This window comes from Hemitrygon akajei, chromosome 5 (genome assembly GCF_048418815.1).
Source record: "Hemitrygon akajei chromosome 5, sHemAka1.3, whole genome shotgun sequence".
In the NCBI taxonomy this organism is placed as follows: Eukaryota; Metazoa; Chordata; class Chondrichthyes; order Myliobatiformes; family Dasyatidae; genus Hemitrygon; species Hemitrygon akajei.
In genome coordinates this window covers 45318813-45331147 of record NC_133128.1, presented here as the reverse complement: position 1 = coordinate 45331147, position 12335 = coordinate 45318813, and the positions used below count along the sequence as shown (strand labels likewise).

At 41.5% G+C, this 12335-nt stretch overlaps 1 protein-coding gene across 5 annotated transcripts in view; it reads left to right on the top strand.

The window, feature by feature from the left end:
- The window catches only part of wdr3 (WD repeat domain 3), a 57100-nt gene that overhangs the window by 22497 nt on the left and 22268 nt on the right, over positions 1-12335 (top strand). For all 5 annotated transcript variants that reach the window (XM_073045414.1, XM_073045415.1, XM_073045418.1 and 2 more), the window contains exons 11-15: positions 345-578; positions 2685-2778; positions 7125-7226; positions 8442-8527; positions 11336-11471. In XM_073045414.1, coding sequence (XP_072901515.1) covers positions 345-578; positions 2685-2778; positions 7125-7226; positions 8442-8527; positions 11336-11471 — 652 coding nt within the window. The remainder of the gene's footprint in view (positions 1-344; positions 579-2684; positions 2779-7124; positions 7227-8441; positions 8528-11335; positions 11472-12335) is intronic.

Below are 12335 nucleotides of genomic sequence, written 5' to 3'. Positions count from 1 at the left end.
ATGTAACCTAATGTGAAGTTCCACCAAACCCGGCTGCAAAAGGAGGTGGCTTGGGCATGGACATGGGCCTAGCAACCCCATCCTGTTAAAAACCCAAAGGTACAGAAGCTCCAAAGACCTCATCCCTGGGAAAGGAAGGATACACTAAGAAGATGCATTACATCTAGGGACAAATTGAAAGACTGGCCCAGAACAGAGGACTCTTATAAGCTTCTGTCAGTAGCCTATTCCCCAGTGAAGGGTGATGTGCTTAAGAAGAAGAACAAAACGTAGCTTTCTGACTTTGGCCTTGGAGTATGACCGATTACTGCTTTGACGTTTTGATCCTGATTTGTTTTCTGTAGATCATTCAGTGTTCTTCATATGCCAAATGGGGGACTAAAGATTGTAGTGCTGTTGCAGAACAACACAGTGGAAGCATTCAATCTGAATATATCAACAGAGAAACCATCAGAATGCACACAACTGGCTAGAGTAACTGTTGCAGGCCATAGAACAGATGCAAGAACACTTGCCTTCAGTTCTGACAACATTGCAGTACTTTCTGCTTCGGCTGAGACTGTCAAAATATGGAACAGGTTTGTGGCATTTGACTTTTTGTTATCACGTTTTTTTGAAACCGCATTTAATGCCAAACTGTGTGGTAAAATTTAAAACACAGAGGAAACAAAATAAGACAGTCCAAGAGAAAAGCCTCTTAAACGGGTCTCAGTCCTCTCATTTGCTTGTACTGGGTCAGAGAACCCAAACAAAATGTTGAGGGCACAAGCCACTGCAGACGCTGGAGTGTGGAACAAAAAATAAACTGCTGAAAGAACTCGACAGTCAGGCGTCTGTGGAAGCAGGAAGGATGATTGATGTTTTGGGTTGTGTTCCTGCATCAGGACTAAGAGGGACGATGGTCAGTATGTAAAGGGAAACAGATTGGTAGGTGATAGGTGGAACCAGCTGTGAGGTATGATGGGCAGATGGAACCAAGTGAAAAGGAGAGATGAAAGGCAGGGAGAAGAAACCCAGGTAGATCAGAGTGTGGGTGTTGAGCAGATGCAATCAGGTTGAAAGTATGTTTAAGGTGATGAATTTTGGTATGGGAGTTGGAGGTAGGAGAACAGCTGGGAATGGAAACGAATATAGGAGCAGTGGATTACCTGGAAATGGAAAGTTAAATTTGAGATGCTGTTCTTCTGTTTGGACCTCACCCTGATGATGGAAAAGGCTGATGTTAGGTCAGTGTGAGATCAGGAAGGAGAGTTGAGATGCCATACAATAAGAAGCTCAAGACAATTGTTTTAGTCAGAACGTAGGTGCTTTGCAAAACCGTTGGCTAGTCAACAGTGGTCTTTTCTCAATGTAGATGAGGCCAATCAGAAGTGGCTGAATGGAGTAGATGGAATCCCTTACAGCTGGTTCCACCTGTCACCTACCGACCTCATTTCTACAACACCTGAATCGTCACCTCATATGGAAAAGCTGCTTGGGTCCTTGGATGTGGTGGGGTAGAAGGTACAGGGACAAGTGTTGTATCTCCTACACCTCAGTACAGGGGAATTTTGATCAGCTAGGGAAGTGGGCAGAGGAATGCAAATGGTTTTCAATACAAATAAGTATGAACTGAAGCATTTTGGAAAGTCAAAGTAGCTCAGCACTTACGCGGTGTGTCAGGACTCTGGCGACAGAGGTACCTCGGAGTACAAGTGCCTACTTGGTTGAAGGCAGTGTCACTGGTAGGGTGGTGAAAGGGGCGTTTAGCATGCTGACTTTCATCAATCAAGGTATTGAGTGTAGGATTTGGGATACAGGATTTAAACTGATGCTGTACTTGGAGTACTCTGTACAGTTTTGGTTTCCCTATTATAGAAAAGATGTGGTTAAACTGGAAAGAGTGCAGGAAAGATTTACGAGGATGTTGAAGGGACTGGGGGCTTGAATTACAGAGAGAAGCTAGCCAGGCTAAGTCTTTATTCCCTGGAATGAGGAGCAGCCATATAGAGATGCTTAAAACTATGAGAGATGTAAGTGAAGTTTAGGATGGTATGGAACATTGGTAGCACGGGTTAAGGCTTTTGATGTTGCCATGTTTGCCGAGCTTAGCATTTAGCTTGCAGACGTTGCATCACCTGTCAAGGTGACATCCTCAGTGTGCAGTTGTTGGTGTTACTCTTTGGGAGTTCTTGTGTTTATAAGGGCCCCCCATTCGCTTGCCGCTGTCTTGATTGGCTACCCCTTCAGTTTATGGTGTTATCAGAACCACCCTTCTGATACAGACACAAACTGGCGGTACAGAGACATGATCCACTGTTGATGACCTCGGCACATGAAGACCGAGAGGGACACCACTTTAACTGGGACACCGCAGAGGTTCTGGGCCAGGCAAATGTGAAGCAGGCGTGAAAGTTTTTTAAAGCATGGTTCTCTTCTGATAACTCCATAAACAAATATGTCGAAATAGATTCCATCTGTGATCTCCTAGGAGCCAAAGAAATGCAAGCCAAGATAGTTCAAAGGTCAACTGAAGTGGCAGCCAATCAGTTTTGGTTACAATATTGGTAAACTATTGATGCATGCTAAATACCTTATAAAGTATTTTCCACATGCATGCTTGAAGCATTAAACCATTTTGTTAAACAGAAAATGTGTGTTGTATATTGAACAGATCCTGACAGCCATGCTTTTCTAATCCTCAGGTCCAGTTTACAGTGTATCAGAACCATGGACTGTGAATACTCGCTGTGTTCCCTATTTGTTCCTGGAGATAGACAAGTTATTTTGGGAACTAAGGTAAGCGATCTGCTACTCTACAACAGTTATCCAACATTACAATTTAATGTTTGTTCATGTGAATTGTTCTGATAAAATAATGATATCATTTCTCAGCATTTGAGTATTGTAATTCCTACGGTGGGGAATTGGAATAAACTGAAAACAGACTTTCTTTGCTATTAAAATGCTCTTTACAGTAACATACTCACCATCTGTAGATCTCTGCATACATTGTGATAAAAGATCCAAAAGTATCATGATCCAGCATTAAGCAGTGCATCTACCAAGATAATCATCAGATGATTCCGTAACAAAATTCTTTAACAATGTAAATGACAATTACCTGGTGCTTATTGATCAAAACAAGCCTTTCTCTAATTACATTACCAAGATCACTTAACTGATTATTTTGTTATTTCCACCGTCTGACCTTTTAAGCAGATCTCATCTCTTGTTTTCAAAAGGAATCTAATTTTTTTTGTTCATAACATCGAATAGTTTTAAAACTAGGAATCCACTTAACATCTCATTTTCTGGTTCAAAAGCAAGCATATCATAACATATTGAAAGTTTTCAAAAATAAAAACCAATACCTGTTCTCAGAGGAAGAGAACATGGTGAAGTCAAATTCCATCATTTCACTTCAAGTTTTATCCAAATTGGGAACAATGGTAACTAAGTTCAAGTTTATTGTAATCTGACTGTGCATATACAAGAAAATGAAACAACATTGCTTCAGACCACAGTGCACCCACAAAAAATTTAACATACACAGCACATAAACCAAAATATCACCATAAGTAAGTTAATAAAATATACAGTCAGCTCTCCTTATCCGCGGGGATTGGTTCCGAGACCCCCCCCCCCCCCGGCACGGATACCAAAAAGCGCAGATGCTCATTAATTTATAATCCAAGTCCAAAGATTAATTACAACAATCTGAAAAGTTCAGACTACAGGTCAAAGCTCCTCAAGTCCCTTATTTAACCTGTCTCAGTGCGGTGGTCTTTAGGACCCAGCGGAACCCGGACTTTATTTAACTTGTCTCAGTGTGGTGGACATTAGGACCCAGCGGCGCAGCTTGAATCCGCAGTGTTTCTGTTCACGAAAAGAATCATGATCACGATTGAAAATACGGTGAAAATAATAAAGCGACCGGAAAGAGGTGAAACGCCATCGGTCATTGGAAAAGCATTAGACTACAGTCGGTCAACGATTGGAACAATTCTAATGGAGTATGTAAAAGGCCCTTTGCCCCGATGAAAGCTACAATTATTACAAAGCAACGCAGTGGTTTAATTATTGAAATACATATGTTTCTTAAGTGTTTTATATGCATAGAAAGGTAAAATATGTATTATATACTAAGAAAAACTTTTGACTAACTGACGCTAAATAATACTGGATGTACGTGTTCTGACTTCAAATCCGACTTAAAGACGGACTCGGGAACGGAACTCATTCATAATCCGGGGACTGCCTGTACTTTAAAATAATACCTAATACAATGTAAATGCTATGTAAATAGTTGTTATACTGTATTGTTTAGTGAATAATGATAAGAAAAAATAGTCTGTACATGCTCAAGCAACGAGTGCTGGAGAGAGAACTTCCGGGTTTTCCTGATCCGTGGTTGGTTGAATCCGCGCATGCAGAATCTGCGGATAAGGAGGGCCGACTGTAATTCAAAATCCATGCAGCACAGGTAAACAGTACAGTAAACAGCACGCTGACCTACTGACAAGGCTTCAGTGGTGGCCGGTTATTCATTAATCTCACAGCTTGTGGGAAAACGGATTTACCCAATCTAGAACCATAGAACAGTACAGCACAGAAACAGGCCTTTAGGCCCTTCTTGGCTGTGCCGAACCATTTTTCTGCCTAGTCCCACTGACCTGCATCTGGACCATATCCCTCCATACACCTTTCAACCATGTACCTGTCCAAGTTTTTCTTAAATGCTAAAAGTAAACCCGCATTTACTACTTCATCTAGCAGCTTATTCCACACTCCCACCACTCTCTGGTGTGAAGAAGCCCCCCTTCCTAATGTTCCCCCTTCACCCTTAACCCATGTCCTCTGGGTTTTTTTTCTCCCCTAACCTCAGTGGAAAAAGCCTGCTGGCATTCACTCTATCTATACCCATCATAATTTTATAAAGACCATAAGACAAAGGAGCAGAAGTCGGCCATTCGGCCCATCAAGTCTGCTCCGCCATTTTATCATGAGCTGATCCAATCTCCCCTTTAGTCCCATTTCCCCGCCTTCTCACCATAACCTTTGATGCCCTGACTACTCAGATACCGATCAATCTCTGCCTTAAATACACCCAATGCCTTGGCCTCCACTGCCACCCGTGGCAACAAATTCCATAGATTCACCACCCTCTGGCTAAAAAGATTTTTTCGCATCTCTGTTCTGAATGGGCGCCCTGCAATCCTCAAGTCATGTCCTCTTGTACTGGACTCCCCCACCATGGGAAACAACTTTGCCACATCCACTCTGTCCATGCCTTTCAACATTCGAAATGTTTCTATGAGGTCCCCCCTCATTCTTCTAAACTCCAAGGAGTACAGTCCAAGAGTGGTCAAACGTTTCTCATATGTTAACCCTCTCATTCCCGGAATCATTGTAGTGAATCTTTTCTGAACCCTCTCCAATGTCAGCACATCCTTTCTTAAATAAGGAGCCCAAAACTGCAAACAGTATTCCAAATGAGGTCTTACCAGTGCCTTATAGAGCCTCAACATCATATCCCTGCTCCTATACTCTATTCCGCTAGAAATGAATGCCAACATTGCATTTGCCTTCTTCACAACCGACTCAACCTGGAGGTTAACCTTAAGGGTATCCTGCACGAGGACTCCCAAGTCCCATTGCATTTCAGAACTTTGAATTTTCTCCCCATTTAAATAATAGTCTGCCCGTTTATTTCTTCTACCAAAGTGCATGACCGTACACTTTCTGACATTGTAATTCATTTGCCACTTCTTTGCCCATTCCCCCAATCTATCCAAGTCTCTCTGCAGACTCTCTGTTTCCTCAGCACTACCGGCCCCTCCACCTGTCTTTGTTTCATCAGCAAACTTAGCCACAAAGCCATCTATTCCATAATCTGGCAGTGCTAATCCTGATGCTTCTGTAGCTCCTTCCCTGATGGTAGTGGGTCAAAGAGATTATGGAATGGGTGGGTGGTGAGGATCCTCAACAATGCTTTGGGCCTTTTATCTGCAACGTTTATGGTAAATATCATGATTAGGGGGAAGGAAGACCCCGGTGATCCTCTCAGCAGTTTTCATCATCCTCTCTACGGGTTGTGGTCTGATACCTTGCAGCCTCTGTACCACACAATGATGCAGCTAGACAGGACACTGCTAATGGTGCTGCTGTGCAAATGGAGGCAAGCAGCCTTGCACGCCTGTCTCCTCAGAAAGTGTAGATGCTACTGTGCCGCCTTGACTAGTGAGGAGGTGGTGTGGGTCCAGGTTAGATCGCCCGTTTGTGCACACCAAGGAACTTTGTGCTCTTCACTCTCTCCACCGCAGAGCCATTGATGTGCAATGAAGAGTGGTTGATCTGAACCTCCCTGAAGTCCACAATCATCTCTTTTGTATTGTCTACGTTGAGACTCAGGTTGGTGTTCTTGCACCATCTGACAAGCCTGTCAACCTCTCCTCCGTGTGCTGTCTCATCATTGTTGCTGATGAGATCAGCCACTGTAGCATCATCAGCGAACTCGTTGATGCGATCGGAGCTGAATATGGCAGTGCAGACAGCAGCGGGCTGAGCACACAGCCCTGGGGGACACCGGTGCTCAGCGTGATGGAGCTTGAGATGTTGCTGCCAACTCGGACAGACGGGTCGTCCTGTGAAGAAGTCCAAGATCCAGTTACAGAGAGGGGTGTTGAATCCCAGTGAGGACAGTGTACTCAACAGCCTTTGAAGCATGAAATTCTATATTCTCATAACCATAACCATTTTTGTTTATGGAAGGAATGTCAATTCATTTGATTTCCAAATTGGCCTTGAATAATTCCACTGAATTCTGTAGGAACTCATTATTCCAAAGCAATCTATAACTGTTACAGATTAGAAAAAAGCAGATGTATGAATGTAGGCACGTGGATCTGATCAACGTGGAAAGCATTTGAGAATGAAACAATTTGGGCGTTCAATGTAAAATATGAATTTACAGCTCTTAAGCTAAATGTATTTAACCATCGACAGATGTTCATATCTGGAAAGTATGAAGGCAACTGATTGATAATAGTTGATATAGGTTCAGCTTAGTATCAGCATACAGCTGATTTAGATTAAATATAAAGTGCTGTCACATTTTGTGTCATTCTTCTTGTTTTATACAGTTTGGAAAGCTGCAGCTCTTTGATTTAGCTTCGGGAAATATGTTGGAGACATTTGATGCCCATGATGGAGCAGTGTGGTCTCTTTCACTGGCACCAGACCAGGTAATGTGTTCTGTACAATTTTAGGCCTGTAGTTCGATTCTAAAAATTGCTATTGTGTTAGCCTTATGTCTTTGTTATCCTTACCACAAAAGCTGTGAGTAAGCATGCAGACAGAATTTAATGAATGGTAACCGTTTACATATCAGCTGGTTATGGAAAAATGTATATAGGAATAGTAAGTTCCTGCATTTATTTTGCATTCCTGCACATTAAATGCAGGAAATGTCCAAATTTATATCAAGGAAACTTTGAAGCCTACATATAATTAATTTAATACATTCTCCTAGAAAGGAAAATCAAAATGTATCCACTACCTGAATAAATTAATTACATCTGTGGAAGATAGTTATGGCGCTGAAACACATAAAACAATGTGCCAAAATCCATTTCTTTTCATGTAGCAGGAGCCTTAATCCATGGCCAGAGTCAAGTAACATGACACCCTTGACTCTGCTGATAGAACAAAAAAAAGGCAATGGATTAATTCCAAGAGTAGTGTTGGAGATTTTTTTTTTGCAGAGTGGAAAGTTGTGTGGTCCACTGAGCCTATTCTGGTCCAAGAGTGTGATACAATTTGTCCGGTGGGTACTCAGATACAGTAGATGGACAAAGGGAATGGCACAGGGGATCCTATTTATCTGCAAGCTCTCTCCACTCTGCATATTATGCTGGTTGAGATTTATAAAGGCAATCATTCTTTCATTATCGCAGAACCAAACCTCTGGTGTTCACCACTTTGGGTGTGCTTACCCAAAATAGAGTACAGCAGCCCAAGACTGCTGCCTTCTCAAAGACACTTGATCGGTAATAAATATTAGGTGAAATTGATCTGGTCACTGCCCAGGACCTCCACTCTGCTACACCAGTGCCAGACGCAGAGGGTTGAGCTCATTGACACTATGGCCCTGGGAGCCGGGTATTAAGCTGTAATGGGTCACAATGACAGAACTCAGAAGTAGGCCATTGTAATGCCATCCCAGAGTGTCCTGATTATCTCTTACAGAAGGCAAAACCGGGTGTAGAACTTTATCTGCTGTCAAAGGCTAACCAAGAAATGTGAAATAGCATTCAATGAAGAAAGAAGAAATTGTCATTTTTTGGGTTAGACTGTCATTGAAAGCTGAACTGAAAATATGTTATTGTGCATTGAACTGTGCAATTCCCTCAGAATCACTTTATGAACGTTGATTATCACTTCTAAATTCCTCTTTCTAGCGTGGTTTAGTTTCTGGAAGTGCTGACAAGACAGTGAAATTTTGGGAATTTGAATTGGTGAAGGATGAAGATTCCGCACAGACAAGGTAAGCTATAAAAAGAAGAATAAATTAAGGTCTGAATTAATGCACGAAGAATAGCTACCTGCTGTGCTCATCAAGGGGCCTGGTTACAGTTCCTTCTAAATATATTCAGCCTCCAACCCTTTGCTGACATAAATACAACCAGGGATCTTGATCAATTTAACTGAGAATTTTTATTTATGAATCACTTGCTCTGTTTTTCACAGTAGAGCCCCCAAAAAAAGAAAAATTGTAAAGGATGAAAAACTAAAAATTAAAAAACTGAGAAGTCAGCAGTCATCCCTTTTTGCTCAGTACTTAGTTTGAACCATCTCTTGCAGCTATTACAGACAGTATTCTTTCTGGATAAGTCTCCATTAGCTTTACACAATTTGGTGGAGCAACATTTGTCCATTTCTCCTTGCAAAATTGCTCAAGCTGTGCCAGGTTAGTTGGGGAGTGAGAGCGGACAGCGATGTAGAGGTCTTGCCAGAGATGTTCGATCAGATTAACATCAGAACTCTGAATGGGCCACTCAAGGACATCAATTTTCTTAATTTGAAACTGCTCCTCTGGCAGTGTTGGTGTCCTTCTGAAAGACAAACTTCCTCCCCAGTTTAAGCTTTCTGGCAGAGACTAGCAGGTTTTTATCCAGGATCTCTCTGTATTGAACAATATTCATGTTCCCATCAGTCCTGACTAGATCTCCAGTCCCTGCAGCTGAAGAGCATCCCCATAGAATGAAGTGTATACAACATGGCTGTTGTGAAGTATTAGATTTATGCCACGCATACCGCTTAGTGTTGAGGCGAAAAAATTGCATTTTAGTCTCATCCGACCACGAAAACTTCTTCCACATCTTTACAAAGTCTTTGGAAAAACATTATGAGCAAGGATATGCTTTTTTTTAAGCCAGGAGTTCTTCAAAGTTCAAAGTTAGATTTATTATCAGGGTATATACACATCACCATATATAACCCTGAGATTCCTTTACTGTGGGTATTCTTAACAAATCTATAGAAGAGTAACTGTAAACAGGATCAATGGTCAACAAACTGAGCAAATGCATATACAAGTAAATAGCATGAAATAACAAAACAAGGTGATCTTAAAAGTGAGATCATTGGATGTGGGAACATCAGAAGAAGAATGAGTGTAGTTACCCCTTTTGTTTAAGAGCCTGATGATTGAGGGGTAGTAACTGTTCTTGAACCTGGTGGGATGAGTCCTGAGGCACTTGTACCTTCTACCTGATAGCAGAAGCGAGAAAAGTGCATGGCCTGGGTGGTGAGGCTGATAGATGATTGATGCTGCTTTTCTACGGCAATATTTCATGTAGATGGGCTCAATGGTTGGGAGGGTTTTACCTGTGATATACTAGGCTGAATCCACTACTCTTATAGGATTTTCTGCTCAAAGGCTTTGGAGTTCCCATACTAGGCTGTAATACAACCAGCCAGCACACTTTCCAGCATACATTATAGAAGTTTGCCAATGTGACCTGTCAAACCTCTGCAGACCCCCGAGGAAACAGAGGCACAGTTATACTTCCTTCGCATAATATTTATATGATAGGTCCAGCACAGGTCCTCTGAGTTAATGACATACAGGAATTTAAAGTTACTGACCCTCTCTACCTCTGATTCAACAATGATTGCTGACTCATGGACCTCTGGTTTCCCTCTCCTGAAGTTTACAATCAATTCCTTGCACTTACTGACTTTGAGTGAGAGGTTGTTGTTATTGCACCACTTGGCCAAATTTTCAAATTGGGCATTTGCAAGTGGGAAGAAGTAGAGTGATATTTGGAAACTTGACTTTTTAAAGTGTCATTTAGCAAGCAAATCACACATGGATGGTCTGCAAAAGCTCCAGTGAGAAAATCCTTCATTACCTGCTAGAGGCCTGCTGCATACGTTTTTTTGAGAGTGCATCAAACATAGCATCAAAAATTGTCTTAAATGGGGTTGATCTGAAGGGGCTGTCCATATGCCTCTTCAACTGTGCCTCCAATGTGTTCAAATTCGCAGTTCTTGAAGGCAGAGAATCAGAAATGCATCTAAGAGGAGCTGCTGGTCAATGAAAATCTCATTTGAATTGAGACTTTGTAGATGAGTGTGCAAGATTTTCTGAAAAGATCACTGATTAAAAGTGTATTATGGCAAATGGCTTGTCAAAGCCATACCCTTATTAATACCCAGGGTAGTTGTAGTAAATAATGATGTAAATTGGTAAAGAAAGACTTGGTTTCATATTGAGCATTCCCAGTTCCTAAAAATGCATGTCAGAGTACTTTAGAGCTGATAAGTGTTTATATAGAATTCTCCATACTGGTCAAACAAGCAGCAGCCCCTTTGACATTATCCAAAGAGCTTTATGGGTGACTGAATGGTTTATTTTGATGAGAATGCCAGTTGTAGTTCTTTTGGGCTTTAAGTCTCTTTCATGGAATCTTTTGTGCTTCAGAGAGAGCTGATGGAGCTGCAACTTGACACCTAATCTGAAAGCTGGACTTCCTATAGTGTAGTCAGTATTCACTGAAAGCTAAGTGGCCTGCTCGTGCTCCTATTTCCTTATTGTCAGGCAACGTTGACGCCATTCCTGCATTGTTTTGGCAATTTTAATCTGAACTTCCTCGTTCTATTCTATAGATTACTTTGAAATGGTGTTACAAACTTGCTCTCTCTCTCCCATTTGCTGTGTCAATTATTTCTTTCCTGGTGATTTTTTTTAACTGAATGGTACGTTTCATCTAATGATGTGACATTTCAATTCTAATTACTTATGAGCTGGCTGATTTTGACCTCGAACCTCCTTTTACCACAATTACAGACTGTCTTTGAATCACACCCGTACACTTCAGCTGGATGAGGATATACTCTCTGTGTGCTACAGCCCTAATCAGAAGCTGCTGGCTGTGTCATTGCTTGATTGTACAGTTAAAGTATTCTACGTGGACACACTGAAGGTAAAAGATTCATGAAAACTTGCATTTGCTGGTACATCGAATGCCACGACTTCCAACTTCTCGGTTAAGTTGGTCATCCTACTAAATTGCAGATATATCATTGTTCCTTTGTTGTCAGTGGGTAAAGTCCTGATCCTTTTACCCCGGTGCACCTGCAGTGACAATACCTGGACAAGTAGGGGAGCTGCAGGATGTTCAATCACAATCAGGTTTAATATCACTGGTATATGCCGTGAAATTTGTTTTGCGGCAGCAAAATTGAATTATGTAATATAAAAAGTAAATTACAATAAGAAATAGATATATATATAAACAAACTGAATAAGTAGTACAAAAAAGAGCAAAAAATAGTGAGGTAGTGTCCATGGGTCATTGTCCAATCAGAAATTCGATGGTGGAGAGGAAGAAGCTGTCCCTAAAAATGTTGTGTGTCTTCAGGGTCCTGTACCTCCTCCTTGATGGTAGCAATGAGAAGAGGATATGTCCTGGGTGATGGAGGTCCTTAGTGATGGATGCTACCTTTTCGAGGCATCGCCTTTTGAAGATGTCCTCGATGCTGGGGAGGCTAGTGCCCATGATAGACTGCTGAGTTTGCAACTTTCTGCAATTTTTTTCCGTTCTAAATGGTGATGCAACCAGTTAGAATGCAATTCACAGTACATTTGTAGCAATTTGTAAGAATTGTTGGGTTCCCCCTTCCAAAAGTCCACGCTCAATTCCTTAGTCTTGTTGATGTTGAGTGCAAGGTTGTTGTTGTGACACCACACAACCAGATGACCTGTCTCACTCCTGTACATCACCTTCTGAAATTCTGCTAACAATAGTTGTGCTATCAGCAGGTTTATAGATAGTGTTTGAGCTATA